Source organism: Phodopus roborovskii, unplaced genomic scaffold (assembly GCF_943737965.1).
Source record: "Phodopus roborovskii unplaced genomic scaffold, PHOROB, whole genome shotgun sequence".
NCBI lineage: Eukaryota > Metazoa > Chordata > Mammalia > Rodentia > Cricetidae > Phodopus > Phodopus roborovskii.
Genome location: NW_026126480.1, coordinates 9,762,463 through 9,780,483, shown reverse-complemented (window position 1 = coordinate 9,780,483; position 18,021 = coordinate 9,762,463). Strand labels below are relative to the sequence as shown.

The window sequence follows — 18,021 nt, the reverse complement described above, 5'->3', positions numbered from 1 at the left end:
TCCAAACTTGAGATAAACACTGATGTAGTTCAGTGTTAAAATTAACTTCACTAACCTCTTCCAAAGCTCAGAGAATTTCACTTTGTTCATAAAAATGCAGCCAGAAAGACATTTCAAATTAAAAGCCATAAGACTTCTTAGAATAAACCAAAGGCTCCAAATCCTAACCACAGGAACCAGGCTTTCCCACATGGAATTCTGCAACTAAGCACCACCTACTATAAGCCTTCAATTATAGCTTCTCCTTCCAATCATTTATGCATTCCATCAAGCACAAACTGAGGACCTGGCCATCCTAGAGGTCAACATTAGGTAATGCCTACAGACACCACCCACCACCAGCTCTAATCTAAACTACTACTTTTCATTCTTATTTCCCTTAGAGATTCAACACTAGAGATTCTGCCTTCAACATGTGAGTAGGAGCAGGATCCAATGTGCAATCAAGTGTTGAGAACAACTAACAATAGTATGGTGCACTTCAGTAAGACTTAATTCTATGCTCATTCCTATCACTGTCCACCAATAAGACCTTGGACATTCTAGAGTTTATATATTATCCTTCTGTGGTCTTTGATGGAGTTAAAACAGACAGTTATGGTTATGGTTTTTCTTACAGATGATAAAAGTTAAGTTACATATAAAACTTTAGACTCACAAAGATAACAGATAGATTGTTAACTATAGTTCTTACCTGACTAACTGTTTTGTTATACATAATTTTACTATGTTAGAAAAGAGGAGATGGTAGGGGATGTCCTTCTGTATATATGTTTCCCTTATTGGTTGATGAATAAAACACTGTTTGGCCAATAGCCAGGAAGGAAGGATAGGTGGGGCTATGAGAAGAAAGAGTGAGAAGAGAGAGGGAGGCTGAGGAGAGATGCCATGTAGAGACCAGGAGGGCAGAATGCACCAGGCCTTGTAGAAATATACAGATTAGTAGTTATGTGTTAATAATTAAGAGAGCTAGCCAGTAAGAAGTCCTAGCCATCGGCCAACAGTTTTATAATTAATATTGTGTCAGTGTGTTTATTTGGGGCCAATTAGCTACGGGACCAGGCTGGAAAGAAACTCTAGCAACATATATATGGTCTTATAGTTTAGAAAATACTTTCACATTCATTACATAGAGTGGTATACAAGTGCCAACTACTGATATAAGGTGGGCATGAATTATGTTTCTCCCCCTTTGCAGACAACTCTATAATTAAGATATTTAAAAATAATAAATGACAGAGTAATTGTGGGGGCAGACCTCAATATAGGTTATTGGAGTTCGTTTCTAGACTATGTCTCTAAGCAGCTTTTATCAATCCCTAAATACTATATGAAGGCAGAGCATGGAAAATCCTGCTAGGACTGTCATATATCCTGCAGTTGAGTAATATATTCCAAACTGAACTGAAGAAACTCAGCCAATTTTTCATCTTGATGTACATATTAATAACAGGCAACAAGGGTTTTAAAGCAGGAGTAAAACCAATGTGCTAAGAGAATCTATAGAAAGTCCACAGCTAGAAAATAAAATACAGTCTATTGGGCCATCTTGCAAAAACTTTGTGTAATTGCTTTCAACCTCTAGGCTTTCAACCTACAAAGATGCAGACTTGATCTTGAGGATAAGATTTATTTTTCAGACCAAATTTGGCCCAGAGACACTCAGTCAAATTTCTAGAAGAACCTCCAGGTCTATAGCTCTATCGCCAATAAAAATAACTCACAGTGGCTTGGTTTCCTTCTACCTAAATAGACAAGCCTGATCCAATGGCATATTGCAATATCTCGTCTATATAAATATAGATTAGAAAACTAAAAGAAACTAGCTCTGGCTCTCTCGTTTTTTGTTTTTGTTTTTTTGTTTGTTTGTTTTATTTTATTTTATTTTTTAGATGAAAGCACTGATGTCTACAGCCAGCTTGTGGAAGAAGCAAGATTAAAACACAGGTATCTAGATTCTTGGCACATAAAACTACTTCAGTTGCGAGGACATATGAAGGTACTGCTTCTATCCTGTTGTTTTAAATGGGAATTAAAACAAAGGGGCTGGAGTGACAATTCAGTGGCTAAAAGTGTTGGGTATATAAGAATGAGGAACTGAGTTAAAATCCCCAGCACCCATGTCAAAAACAAAGCATTCCCATGTGTATCTGTAACCCCATCACTGTGGAAGATGGGGTTGGGGGGAACAGGACTGCCCGCCTAGCTCCAAGTTCAGTGAAAGAGCCTTTCTCAAAGGGAATAAGGTAAAATGTGATAGATTAGGATTTCCTCCTCTGATGAGACAGGGGCATGAGAATACTATCCACATATACATATCACCACATACACAACATGTAATATATACATATATATATGCCAACTGTATTGATAATTAAAATACTATTATAATTTACCTATAAAGTACAAAATCATTGGCTTTTAGTATTTTCATTGAGCTGAACAAACACCATCACAATCTAAGTCATTTTCATCATTCCAAAAAGTAATTCCGTTATCTTAGCCATCACTCCCTTAATCCCATCTGTTTACCCATTCTGCATCCTTAGACAATCACTAATATGGTATTTACCCATGGATTTACATTTTTAAACATTTCACATGAATGGAATCATGCACTATGTGACCATTGTGACTGGGTCTTTTCCTTAACACAGTACTTTCAAGGTTCACCCATAGGTGCAGTATGGCTCAGTACTTTTTTTTTTGTTTTCCTTCATTATACGGAGGCTATGTTTTACATGTAATATCAGGTTGTTCCCACATTGGGGTATTATGAAAAATGAAGCTGTGTAATAATATATGGCTATACTTAAGCTTCTAAAGAACTGCCAGAATCCTTTCCCTGAGGCTGTAACATTTTACATTTATACCAGCAATTATGAGAGTCATATACCTCCATATTCTCACCAACATTTGATACCATCCAACTTTTTTCTTATAGCCATATTAGTGTGTGTGGAGTGGCATTTTATGGTGGTTTGAATTTGTAATTCCATGATTTAGGCAGTCAGATGTCTCTGTAAATTTCTAGAGTTTATGGAATTCGTTTGCAATGCACTTTTTGTTTAAGTAATATTATATCCTTCTGGTATCTTTAATGGGATTGAATACTATGTAGTTAAAGTTGCGATTTTTCTTAGATATGATAGAAAGTAAGTCATGTATAAACCTTTGGATTCACTAAGACAGAATAGATAATGCATTATTTTCTCTGAGTATGCTAACTACAAATGGACAGAGTATTATAAATTAATTCTTACTTGATAACTGTTGTACATAGTTTTACTATGTTAAAGTTAAAATCTTTCTTTTTTTTTAGACAAGAAGGGGAAAACGTGGTAGAATATTACTTTAAGATGTTACTTTTGTTTATGCTGCATTTGTTTAACTCTGTGATGCTGTGATTCTTTGCCTGTCTAAAACACCTGGCGGTCATAATAAAGAGATGAATGGCCAACAGCAAGGCAGGAGCATGGATAGGTGGGGCTGGCAGGCAGAGAGTATAAATAGGAGAAACAAGAAAGTGGGAAGGAGCAAGAGAACAAAAAGAGGAGGACATCAGGGGCCAGCCACCCAGCCACCCAACCAGTCATGGAGTAAGAAGGAAAGTAAGTTATACAGGAGTAAGACAAGATGAAAGCCCAAAGGGAAAAGGTAGATGGGATCATTTAAGTTAAGAAGAGCTGTCAAGAAACAAGCCAAGCTAAGGCCAGGCATTTATAAGAAATAATAAGGTCTGTGTGTTTTATTTGTGAACTGATGGCAGACTTCCCAAAACAGCCAAAGAGTAAGAGCAAAAACATCACACAACACCCTGGCAACTAATGATAATTTAAATATTTATTCATATGTTAATTTGTTGGTTGTTTATCTTCTTTAGAGAGATGTCTAACTCAGATCCTTTGCCCATTTTTAAACTGAGTTATCTGATTTTTAGTTAAGTTGTAGTAGTAGTTCTTCCTGCATTTGTGATGCAAGTTCCTTATAAGATTATACCATTTCAGAAAGCTGTCTCGTTTTGCTGTTACCCTTTGATTTTCTTGATGGTGGTAAATCAGGTGCCTCTGAAACTGAAGCTCATACTATTCACAGATGGAAAGCCATGCCACAAGAAGAGCCTCCTCCATGGATAACTAAGAACTTTACTTAAGTTTAACAGTCACCTGAGTCAGCATTATTTTTTAGTGTGAAGCAAAAATCATGGGAACACTCAAACTTCCATGCTTTGTCTGAAATTACATCAGTGACTTTTTCAGATTCATGGTTAAGATTTTGAATATTTCAAGTTTTATTAAGAAGAAGGTAATGGGTAATGAAAGGTGGGCATGGTGGCTTATGTCAGTAATCTCACCACTTGGGGGCTAAGGCAGGAGGATATCAGGCATTTATGACCAATGAGGGGCTACAGAGTGAGGTTTAAAAAAAAAAAAAAAAAAAACAAAGGAAATGAGGCTGCCTAGTAAGTCTTACTCAGAGTGAACTCACAGTGATTCCTATTTATCTCTGCTTTCTTTGCTCAGCCAATCCTTCCTTACTGATACTAAATTCCCAAATCTGAGTGTGGGACCAGAGATATAGACAAAAAAATAAGTGGTTCAAAATTTTCAAAGAAGGCATTCCAAGTGAAAGCAATCTGGGAAAAAGAAAAGTCCTTAGATTTTATGACTTCATAAACATTTTTAAAAGTTAAAAAAAAAAAAAAAAAAAAAAAAAAAAAAGATGCCGGCGGTGATGGTGCACATCTTTAATCCCAACACTTGGGAGGCAGAGACAGGTGGATCTATGTGAGTTCCAGAACAGCCAGGGCTTTACACAAAAAAACCCTGTCTGGAGGAAAAAAAAAAAGTTAAAAAAGAAAAGAAATACATACCAATGCCTTCAATCTGTCTGAGAGCTAGAAGAGCAAAATGATTCTTAGAATTTTGTTCAAGTGTTTAATTCTGAACAACGAACGAGTCTAATTTTCATTTGGCTTTAGCCACTTTAGGGAGGAAAGACATGGGGAATAGTTAACAAGAAAATTAAAGGTATGGAAGGAGAATTAAGTCAGGGGAGGCCAGATCTTTCATTTAGACTATTAGAAGGGGAAAAGATAGTCTGCATTGCTTTTTCTTCTTAAAGCACAAAAATTATGAAAATAACTAAAATACTGTACTTTTATCTCCAGGTAAGATGGAGCGGTAAAATCGGTCCTTCTTTTTCTTCTCCTCTGGGTTTGGAGGCAGAGGTTTGGAGCCATGGTTTAGGGTTCCAGTGTCTTTGCTGCCAGCTCCAATCATAGTGCTGGTGTTTCTCATGGGAGGGGCTGGGGGTTTGTCCTGGATGTCTAAGCCGTTATTTGACATTGTCACCACCACCAGCAGCAGCTACTAGAATCAAAAGAAAGAACATAACAACATTCATTTTTTTAGCACAAGGAAATATATATTTTAAATGTTTTAAAATTCAAACTCTACAGCCCTTCTGCTGCTAACCATGAATACTGCTAGCCTATTTAGTCAATAACCCAGATGTAAATCTATACTATGTGCCAAACACTGCTTTAAAAATTACCAAGATTTTGCTTTTCTCTGCATTATCTTACCTCAGAGCCTATAGAAAAAAGATACATGCTTTCTGTAGTTGAAAAGCAAACATGGACCAGGCAAAAACTCAGTAAGAATCCAATAACACTAGCTGCGGTGAAATTCCATACCTTCCTTGGTTCCATTCATTCATCTATAGGAAGATAAACTAAAACAGTGGTTCTCAGCCTTTCTGATGCTGTGACCCTTTGACACAGTTCTTCGTGCTGTGATGACCCCCAACCATAAAATTATTTTGTTGCTGCTTTATAACTGTAATTTTGCTACTGTAACTCGTAATGTAAATATCTGGTTTCGAACTACTGAACTAAAACCTCCAGAAGCATTCCATTTATTGAGTTTGCTGACATCTAATTTAATAACTTTAGATAAGTTACTCTTTCCCTGTAAAGATGAGACTATTGCCAACTGTTTGCAAAACTTCTGTTCTAGTAGCTAGCTTTACAGGACAAAACAATACTCCTTCATTTACATGTTAATCTATACCCTCTTTCAGGTTACCCTATCAAAGCAGTGATCATATGCACACAAACTTACAGTACTTATACTTTTTGGTCCTTCACAAGAAAGTTCCTGCCCTTGTATCAATTGTATCAATTCTTCTGTATATTTCCTCCTCCAAAATTCTACCTGATTCTAAATATACAATGTTCAAGGCAGCAACCATCCTGCTTAATTTACTAGCATTTTCCCATGCTTTTGGAAAATAGAATAAAATTTAAAAGAAGAAAATACCCATGATATACTAACAAGGGGTTTTACTGAAAACCAGCATTATAACCTTAAAATATGTTCTAGTAAGATGTGTCCAGAGTTTATACTGTCTCCTTATTAATGCATGTAATGGTAGAAATTATATCTTTAATTACAACTACTTAGAATATAGTCTCCCTGGAGCTAGATACAACAGTGCTTTAGAAATTAAAAGCTTCCAAAACACTACATAATAATCACCAGTCACTTTTAGAAATTGATTGCCAGGGCCTAACACCCATAAACCTTGATTTAGTATGCTTAAATGAAGGTTAGAATCCTCTATTTTGAAGAAAATAACCTCAATGTCAGCCAGATTTGAATAGCAATGCTTCAGAAATCAATTCTTTAAAAATGCAATAAATTAAAAAAAAATGAGCGTTGGTAGTACATGCCTCCCAGCACTCGGGAGGCAAAGGCAGGCAGATCTCTGTGAGTCTGAGGCCAGCCTGTTCTATAGAGCTAGTTCCAAAACAATACAGAGAAACCCTGTCTCAAAAACAAACAAACAAACAAACAAAAAAGCAAAAATAATTTGCCATTCTAATAATTAAAAAGATTAGACACAGAGAGAACTCTTGACAAAATACTATATTCAATATAAGTAATGGTTTTTTATAAATTTGTAAAATTCTATAATAGCCTTTTTAATATTCTCTAGTAAATGGAAAATCTTTGATTTCTTCTACCCTGAATTTTTTCCTCAATGGTTTCTCCAGGGACCATCCAAAGAAACATACTATTTCTTACTTTAAACTCCTTCACTGACATGCCAGAATAAAAGCTAATGCTCTGTAGTGACTTCAAGAGGCCTTCTCTTATTTGATCAGGCCCATTCATCAGTCACACTATCATTCCTTCTAATTCCTCTTACAGTCTAGCTATACCATCTATGCCATAATTTCCCACCTCTGTCCCATTACATGTGATGTTTCATCTGCCTATTTTCCCTATCAAACAGTGAATTCACCCATCCTTTTGAGGATTAATTGTGTTACTTCTTCTATGGCACCTTTTGAAAATGTTTTGACCTCCAAAATGTTAGGTATTCTTTCTCTATACTCCAAGGCAATGTGTTTATTTCCAGGTTATCATATCTTTTGTATCGTTATAATTACTTACAGATATCTTTCCCAGGAGCCATTTTGCCATCTTTGCAGACCAACAGTGCCCTTCCTTACCTTTTAACTTATAGTAGATACATGTTAATTAATACAGTTTACAGAAAGATAGACATATGTACTTCCTTGAAAAGAATGTATTAGTACAGATGAAATTCAAAGTCCTTTATAGTAGGCCATCAATTGGCCTTACAAACTAAAGCTATACAGTCTACATTCAATTTATGCCTCAGAAATCTCTGAACTTGCCAAGCTTTCTTCCTCTCTCTCTTTTTCTCTTTCTAGTGCTAGGGACATAATTCTGGGCTTTATCACCAAGTTACATTGCTTGCTAGCTCATCAAATATTCTTTCTTATTTTCTTTTTTGAGACTGGATCTCACTTTGTTAGCTCTGAGTGTCCTGGAACCCACTATGTAGACCAGGCTGAGTCCAAACTCACAGGGATCTATCTGCCTCCCTAGTGCTGGGATTAAAAGTGTGCATCATCACACCTGGTCCTCACCAAATATTCTGACACACACTGGAAAGAGAGGGAGGAGCAAGGAATGGGGAGATGTCAAGCTCTGTGTCAATGATTTCTCTCTTCATTAATTAAAATCTTATTTAAATTTTAAACTTGGGGGGGTATTGTTTCTTGTTTTGGTTTGGTTTGGTTTGATTTTTCAAGACAGGGTTTCTCTGTGTAGCTTTGGAGCCTGCCCTGGAACTAGCCCTGGAACAAGATCACGCTGGCCTTGAACTCACATAGATCCACCTATCCCTGCCTCCCAAGTACTGGGATCAAAGGTGTGTGCCACCCCTACCATCTGGCCTTATTTAACTTTTTAAAGTCAAACTCAACTGGACTTTTTTGCATTCATCTTGACCAAACATTGGCAAACCTTTCCTTTCCTTTTTCAACAAATAATATCACAACAAGTAAGGATAATTCTGTTAATCCAAACTAACTATCTGAGTAGTTGTTTTTCATTTATTTCTTCTAGTTTCACTTTTCAGATACGACTATCTTTGCCTTCTTTTCCAGCTCTAACTCAGGTTCCTTAGCTCTTCCAAGAAATCATCCAGGGCCATAGGTAGCAATGCCCTCCTACTCCAGGCTGCCAGTTCCAAAATTAAACTTTCACAGCTACCTACAACCAACAGGCTCTTCTTCCTGGCCTCCCAGGCCATCAACAAGTAGCTTCATTTAATGTAACTAGCATTTATTTAGGTCACAGGCTAGGATAATGTCCGGAAAGTTTCACCAACCATCTTGATACATATTTTCCTTCATTCTTAGTCATTTTACCATGTTTAAGAGAATTCTTAGCAGGCAGATTCAGCAAAACTCTACTGGAGTCTAATGTTTGAAATCTTGTACCACATGATGCTAGTTTGGGTCATCCTACCTCTATACTTGAAATCTTTAGCAGTAGGATATCTAGAACCTCAAAAGGCAGCCTAGTCTACCTTTTTTCACCTCATTTAAAGAGTTCTCACATAAGTTCTGTCTCTATCATTCTTGCCCAGCAATTATTGTTTGCACATTTGCCTCCCCCTTCACCACCTTCAGCTAGACTTGAGACTATGGACCCTTAAGAACAAAGTTCTTATCTTACATACTTTTCAATCCCTTACCCCATTCCTGGCAAAGAATGGGTAATAAGAAAATTGTGTTGAATATATGAATGAACAAATATGAGCTCAAGTAAAATCAATAAGAATAATTATTCCTTTCCACACTTGAATACCACCTTTTAGAACTATTCAAAAAACCTTCTCCCCAAGACAGAATTTGAAATATCCTTTCAAGACATTCAAAAACTATCTGCTCAACGCTAAACATTCCCAGTAACTTCAAACTATATTCACAAAAACTGTGCTTTCTTGACCACTCCCCTCTAAGCTTACCAGGGCTTAGGTTTTGGCAATACTTTCCTGTTTCCTTTCAGTTCTCCAATCAGCCCTTTCCTACTATTTCTTCATAAGTCTTGTCTGCCTTTATAGTCACTTCCAGCATATGAAAAGTGAAGATGAGATCCCAAGGGAAACTTGCTAACTAGACTGGCTCATGGAGAGATCACATAAAGTAGAACATGACCAAGGGAGAAAAAAAACTCAAGGTTCACCTCTAGCTTCCACATGTGTATGTACTTGCATACATGTGTAGCCACACACAAGAACATGTAGACACACATGCATACAACTGTAATCCCACCACAGAAACAGGAGAACTGAAAATTTGAGGCCAGACTATGTTACATAACAAGATTCTATCACAAATAAAGGGAGGGTATATTTTACCTTTTTGTGTGTGAAAAGAACTAAAGTGAGACACAATGAAACACTATAGGCCTGTTATGTTCTGTCTCAAATAAAGCCAGAAAAATGGGCTTTTCAAAGAGTTTTGGATCTGGGCAGTAAATTCACCATGACAAAAACAACAACAACAACAAAACCCACTTTTGATTAAAGAACAAGGCTAAAGAGGAACTACAATAAAAAAGAGGTATATCCTAAATGTAGAGACTAACCGTATCCATCTGCACTGAGAAATATGGGATGTCTTGAGTTCACAACATGGGACTTGGGGTTTAGGACAGTCTTTGATATTTCCCAACAGAGTTGCTGAAATCCTAAGAAACAGTTTCCCTAAAGAACCAGCTTGTTTAATTACTTTTGCATATAAGATTTCAGCCATTATTTGGAACATGTATTTTAATAATCAATCACTAAGATCAATCACACTTCAAAATTTATAAAAATCTTAAAAACCTACTTGCTGGGTATCATGTTTCTCATTCTAGGCTCTGCTAGGTACTGGGAATAGAATAGTGAGTAATCCAAAGAAGCACAGTTTCAGAGATGTTGCCAGTCATTCTACAATACACACATGGTAGGTACAAAAGGTAGGGACTTGAAAAAAATGTTTATGTGATCACTGCACCACACTGTTATCTCTAGAAGCAAAGAATCTACACAATGTCTAATTTTCTTTAACTTAAAAAAAAACTTTGTTACATTTGTTTATTATGGGTTCATATGTGTGGGAGTCAGTTCTCTCTTTGACCATGTGGGTCCTGGGAATTAAACTCAGAACATCATCATGCTTGGTAAGTGTGATGATATATTATTTATGATTATTAAAACTTGCCTGAGGGTACAGAAAGCAAACCCAGCCTCAAGCTACAGAGATCAGGCAGTAGAGTGTACAGAAAGCAAAACCATCCACTAGCTATAGAGGTCAGGCAGTGGCGGTACACACCTTTAATCCCAGGACTCAGGATTAAGAGGAAGCCGGATCTCTGTTAGTTCAAGACCACACTGACTACACAAAATTAATCCAGTCCTAAAAGAAACAGCTTACACAAACGTGATCTCAGCACCTGGGATCACATACCTTTAATCCCAGTACTAGGGAGGTGGAGACAGGAGTGATATGGCTGGGCGGGGAAAGGATTAAAGGAGGAGAAGATAGGAACCAAAATTTTTGCCTCTGAGCATCCTAGAAACAGGATTGCCATTTCAGCTGGGTAGAGGTAAGATGTACTGGCATAGCTGCTTTGTTTCTCTTCTCTTCAGATTGAAACTAGAATCCCAGTATCAGTCTCTGGGTCTTATATTTTTTGTGTTATAGGTAAGTGCCTTTTCCCACTAAGCCATCTCACCTGTACTCTAATGTACTTTCTAGATAATCCCTCAGATCGTTATTTAAAATAAAAGAGGGAGGAGGTGGGATATTGTTCAGTGGCATAATAGCAAGAAAGTGCTGAGTTCAAGTCCCAGTAATGAGAAAGGAACGAAGAGGGAGGTGGAGAGGGAGAGTGAGGGAAGAAGGGAGGGAGAGAGAGGCAGAGAGAGAGAGAAAGAGAGAGAGAAAGAGAGAGAGAGATATGGCTAGGAGTTTGCAATAAAATAGTCAACAAAATGAAGGAGGAACAGGAAAAATAAAGCCTACTCCACATACTAACTACATTTCTAACTTCGAACAACTCAGAGCAGCTGCAAAGTGGCATAGCCAACTCTCAGGCCTGAGGAATACTGTATGCCCTTGGTGTCTGGTTATTTGGAATCTGATCTTTAATTAAATCCTGCCAAGAGGTTTGCTTTGGCAGGAACCTGGAATGCTGCAGCCTTGAATTTGCTGAGGGATGTCCTTCTAATTCATCAAAGGCACTCCCACTATGCAGCCTTCAGCCAGCCACTTGCTCTAGTATAGCAACAAGAAAGCAACTGCTGGGGCAGCAGAGAAGAAAACTGTAGGTGGTTTTTGAGCTGTTTGAAAGCTACCTTAATTTCTGATTTTCTGTTGACTCTTAAGTAAAATACAAGACTACATATTTTAGAGCTTAGAATTTAAAATATAAAAGCTTTTTAAAAGAGACACTACCTAGCATGCTGTTTGGCACAAAAAGATATCCAACAAATAATTATTTCTTTCCCACCTATTTTTCTAATTTTACCTACATCATTCCCAGACCCATCATTCCATCAATACACTTTCATGTTCCCACCTTTACCCACACTGTTCTATCTGCCTAAGATGTCTCAGTGGGCTGCCTAGGAAACTCCTGCTCATTCCTCAAGGTCCAATTGACATCACTTCCACTAAGAAACTTTTAGAAAAAGCCTCTTATTTACCTCCTCCTTCAAAATTTAATTACATTTCATACATACTTCTATGAAGTAATGTCAAAATTTCATCTTCACCTCTTGTCACTAGGTAAGGAATAACTCAAGGGACAAAACTATGATTAACCTTTATGTCTCCATGGTCTCTAACCAACACAGACATAGAGTACCTAAGGTAGTGAGCAACAGCCCAATTTAAGGCAATCTGGCTTGGTGGAAAACATACAGAAACTAGAAGGCTTCCAAGGAGTCAACCAATTCCAAACCTTTATTTTAAAGGAAATTTAAAACCTATCAGGGTATATAATTTACCCAAGCTTACTAACAAGGACATGACTAATTTCTTGATTTTTTTAAAATTCTTTTAAAAGTATTCTTTAGACACTAATTATGAGACAGAGTGCTATGCTGAGAGGCTTCTCAAAGTTAAGAGGAATATGAAAGGGAACAAAGATGTGGAAAAGGAAGAGATTTGAAGTGAAAGACTTAAAAACTCAGTCTCCTGCCCTGTACTTACACACACACACACACACACACACACACACACACACACACACCATCCTTACTCCTAACACCCCTCTTGATTCAAACCCTTCTACCATTTCTGTTGGAACTTTCCATTGCTGTTGGCTAGCTCTCCTTCCATGCTAGCCTTAAAAGAAACCTAAAAAAACTCCTAGCTGTGGTTGTAGCCCCGACTCCTACCTCACCCCCCAAAACCTGGAGGCTCTCTGTTCTCTCACACTCATCCTACAGACTTTATCCTTAAATTTCAGTGCTATTTGCAAACCATTTCTTTACCTCCGTCTGGTGAAAAGACTGTTTTACTGTGAGTCACCTCTGCTGGCTGCTATCACACTGCTTTGCATTTACTACTCATTTCCTAATCACTCTCACTCAGCTCCTGATTGTCAGCGTCTTCACCCCTACCTTAAGTCATCATTGTAACTGAATGACTTCAACACCACTCCATTTTCTTACCTCAGGTCCAGTTTAGCACTAATCTAGTTGGATAAAACAAAATTCCTATGTTCATGAAAATCATGTGTCTAGTAAGAGATACAGACAAAAAATAAACAATGTCAAGTGTCATACACATATGTGTATGGGGGCAGGGTTAATGAGGACAGAATTTGTTGAGGAAGAAACACTTAAGACATGAATGAAATAAGATGATAAGGGCTGGAGAGATAGCTCAGTGGTTAAGAAGTGAGATGACAGCCAGATGGCAGTGGCACATGATTTTAATCCCAGCACTCAGGAGGCAGAGGCAGAGGCAGGTGGATCTTTAAGTTCAAGGACAGCCTGATATATAGTATAGTTCCAGGACAACCAGGGTTACACAAAGAAACTCTGTCTCAGGAAAAAAAAAAAAAAAAAAAAAAAAGAAGAAGAAGAAAGGAAGGAAGGGAGGGAAGGGAGGGAGGAAGGGGAAAATGAGGGAGAGGGAAATGAGGGAGGGAGAAAGGGAAGTGAGCAAAGAAAGGAAAAGAAAGAAAATGAGATGGCAGATTTTAGTAACATCCAGAAGATGAGTATTCTAAGCAAATATAACCATAAATAAAAATACAGAATATAAAACTATATATACAGGGCACCAGAACAGCAAAAAGATCAACAAGATTAAAGTTTAATTAATCAAGGAAAAACATGTCAAGATACTCAGATTAAATGACTAAGGCTAAAAATTCTGTGATAGAATGGTTGCCTGGTTTGTTCACAGCCCTGGGCTTTCTGTCAATACAGACAGAAAGAAGGAGACAGAGACAGAAGAAGAGAAACAGAAAGAGACAGAGAGAGATTAGCAATTAGTCAGATTGTGCAGGGCCTTATAAGCCACAATAAGAATCTGGATTGTACAGCAACTGGAGGAAAGACCTGGGTTTTAAAGTAGAGATCTGATTTATAATTTAGACAGATCACTCCTGCCAGAGTAGAACAGGCTACAAGGGAGAATAAAGAAGAAACCTTTTAAGAAGTTACAAAAATCAAGGTAAGAACTCACAGCTACATAGAAAACTAGCAGCAGGTAGACAGAAGTGCATGGGTAAATGTATCGTTTTTTTTTTGTTTTGTTTTGTTTTTTGTAAGATTTACTTATTTATTATGTATACAGTGTTCTGTCTGCATGTATCCCTGTAGGCCAGAAGAGGGTACCAGATCTCATTACAGATGGTTGTAAGCCACCCCGTGGTTGCTGGGAATTGACTCAGGACCTCAACCTCTGGAAAAGCAGCCAGTGCTTTTAACTGCTGAGCCATCTCTCCAGTCCAGGTAAATTTATCTTAAAGGTAGAACCAAAGGGTTTAGAAACTGATGTAGAATAAATAGCAAAGAAAAAGGAAATTCAAATAGCACATCTAAATGATTCTTTTTACCTGACCCAAGAAATTTTGGAATAATATACAAACACTATACAGCATCCTACATGTGCACACACACTCTCCTCTGACACCAACATCCTCTTTTAAATACCATTTATGCCTTTGCTTGCTCTCAGAAGCAGAGCTTCTCAAAAGAATTATCTATTAATATTTAAAGCACTTCCCTTCTATGCCAAGTAGCATCCTTCCTATCTCACCAAAAGTATTCTTGTCAGGATTGCCAATCATTTCCATTTTGAAAAATAAAATGGTCCTTTTTCTGTCCTTACCTTGTTCAATTTCTCATCAGGAGTCAATATGATTAACCTCTCTTCTGTTTTAAATACTTGATTTCTTGGATTCTCTTTCCCTTTACCTTTCTGCCTTCTCTTCTGATCTTCTCTTCTGATCTTTCACACATCCAAGACTTCAGACCCTTACTAGTACAAAATACTCTCCCCAAGATAACCTCACCAAGTCCAAAGGCCTTATATAACACCCTAATTGTTCATGACAGGTTTTGCCTTTTAACCAATCAGCTTTCTTTCAAATTAATAACCTTATCTGGCAATCAATTCTATCTACATTTCTGTTAAGTTGCAGGTACTGGTAAGAGTTGCAGATGCAGTTGTCTCACAGACTATTAAACTTAATATGACCAAAAGGTACTCTGGGTTATCACAGTTATCACAAATTTTAATTATATTCATGTATTATACCTCCTTAATAAACAGTAGCAACTAAATATGTTGTACTTACTAACATATACACAGTAACTAAACAGGCACTTACCTGACTTTTAGATGTACTATACTCTGACTCTACACTCAAATGAATGCACAGCCTAGTGGGAGAAGCAGATACAAAATCCACATAACAATATAACAATGGCTAGTACCAAGTGCAGACAGGTGCTGCATAAATAGAAGAGGGACCCTAACAGTCAAGGAAGACGTTCTTAAGAAGTGACTTTAGAGTTTATTTTTGCAGAGTAAGAATAAATCTTACCAACTGTGTAATTTTTATTTTTAAAAATTTATTTATTTTTATGTGTATTAGTGGTTTTGTCTACATGTATACATGCATGAGGATGCCAGATCTCCTGGAACTGAAGTTAGACTGTTGTGAGCTGCTATGTGGATGATGGGATTTGATCCTCTAGAAGATCAGCCAAGGTGTTTAATCACCATGTACTTTTTGTTTCTCCAGCCATGTACTTTTTGTTTTTTTACAAAATTACTTTTAAGCTTTATAATAAACTCTTCAATGTTAATATAAATTATTTTTCATTTTATATATGAAACACATTAACAAGCAAGTAACCAATAATTTCTAAAACGAAGACTTCGTTTACAACAAAGAGTCACTAGAAATAAAATCTTTCTTTATACTGGCCTCCTACCATCTCTCTAACCTGAATAAAGAATTTGATTACCAGTTGGCCTCCATTTTGAGCATGGAGTTCAACTAACAATCCTGAAAACCTTTTCTTTCTATTCCTTCTTTTCTTGTATTCACCAAGAATAAGACTCAAACTTTAGATTACTCGGTGTCATCCCTAGGCTTCTGGGCTATAGCATCTGAGCATTTTCTCAGTGGGACATCACTGTACAAAGTGTTTTCATACATTCATTGCTTCCCTAGATCCTCACCAACCCTACAGGGTGTTATACTTCTATTTTACCGAAGTCAAAGATGTAAACACCAAGCCTATCTGGTGTTTGAACTCTATCTTGTGCCAGAAACTGAATTTAAGAAAGCAGGGATGAAAAGGGGCAGAAAGGGATCAAATAACTCAGAAAGGGTGCTCGGCAGTGAGTCACTTAAATGGCCTGGAGCCAGAAATGAACAGGGACAAAGTCTGTTTCCTTCCAAGGTACTGAGCATTTGCTTGGCCATGGACAAACACCTACCACATGTTAATTTGTTTTCTGTCTCAGTAATATCTATACTCTAGTCCCAAAGACAGAAAAAACAAGAAAATTCTTTATTCACAACATGCATGTAATGTCACAAGATAACATGGTCAAAGCAAATTCATATCACCATTAAAGAAGACTTGAGTTCACGATCCAGCCCTGCCACTGATTTGTTGGCCTTAGTCTTCCTCCACTGCATCATAACAGCCCTCTATGCCTCCCTCTACACTACCCACATGAGGGTCCATACCTTTAACCTGCAACTGAAGGCAGAAAATGACTCAGACTACTACTTTTTACCTAGCAACGAGCACTATAACTAACATGATGCTGATGACTGAAAAAAATATTTCTTTTTAAAATTACATCTATTTATTTGTGTATATGAGTACTAGGATAGTGGTGAGTGTGTGCCATGGTTCATATATCTAGGCAACTTGTAGGAGTTGGTCTCTCCCTCCACCATACCAGATCTGGGAATAGAACTCAGGTCATCATGTTTGATGGCAAGTGCCCTTACCTGATGAACCATCTTACCAGCCAGACATAACAATTAATAATGGATGGATACCACATTGAAATCTTTTGTATATGTGCACACACACGCATACACTGTATATTCTAGATGGTGTCAATGAAACAATAACCCTGTCATTCTCGTTTCTGTTTCCTCTTTTACTCTAGTACTTTCGGATACTGCCCAAGGGAAAAATAATACAGAGCAAAATAAGCCACTCCAAAGAGACCTAAGTCAGGAAAGAAAAGCATTAACCTATATGATCCCATTTCACATCCTATAATGTTTCCCTCAACAGCCACCCTTCTCCCCAAATAACACCTATCTTGATGTCAAAACCACCTTCCTCTTCAAAGGAACACTTTCTTGCCCTAAGATTCCACTTTCTCCTCTTCCTCCCACTCTACCCACTCTTTGTGCCCCCCCACACACACACACACTGGAACGCACAGGTCAACCTCATTCCTTCAAGTCAGCAGTACCTCTGGGCTGCTAACGAGTAACTGGTTATCTCCCAGCTAAATGAGGGACTCTCATAAAGTCTCTATTTGTACTTGTTCTCCAGCTCCAGCCTTCAAACTATTGACTTTCTATTGTGCTTTTTCCCTACTGCCCATGTTCTGCCTTGGCTCAAGGAAAAAGATGGGGAATTAAACCAGGAAGAATGCTTGCTTATTAGGAGGCACCAAAACACAGCCTGAGGGCAGTAAGAAGAGAGCCTAGCACTTAAAGAAAATAGAGTTTAAGTGAAAACAAGAAAGTTAGAATGTTTGAACCTTACAAACATCACAGCCAAGGTCCTACAAACCAGCGACCTACAACCACCAAGAAAGTACAATCAAAAATTCTAAAAGAAAAGGAGAAGAGAGCCTAACTAAGAAGGAGAGGATGCAGGGAGGAGGAGAAAAAAAAAAAACACACACACACACACACACAATTGGTTATGGAAGGGAATAGACAAGAAGTGGAAAGCATGATTACAAGGAAAGGAAGAAAGAAAAATGGTGAGGTAGGAAAACAGGTGAGGGGGCAGGCAAGGAAAAATGACCAAAAGGAGGAAGGAGAGGAAGGCTTGTCAAAGGAAATACATAGCTTTTTTGAAACCGATGAGAAAGAAAGCCCAAAATAATCAAGGTACATTAGCATT

At 37.6% G+C, this 18,021-nt stretch overlaps 1 protein-coding gene across 3 annotated transcripts in view; it reads right to left on the bottom strand.

Moving 5' to 3' along the window:
- Window positions 1-18,021, bottom strand: part of Pak1 (p21 (RAC1) activated kinase 1) — a 90,164-nt gene that overhangs the window by 54,603 nt on the left and 17,540 nt on the right. For 2 of the 3 annotated variants that reach the window (XM_051192281.1, XM_051192279.1), the window contains exon 2: window positions 5,159-5,372. In XM_051192281.1, coding sequence (XP_051048238.1) covers window positions 5,159-5,348 — 190 coding nt within the window. In that variant the 5' untranslated portion in view covers window positions 5,349-5,372. The remainder of the gene's footprint in view (window positions 1-5,158; window positions 5,373-18,021) is intronic. The other variant, XM_051192280.1, reaches the window with a different exon arrangement.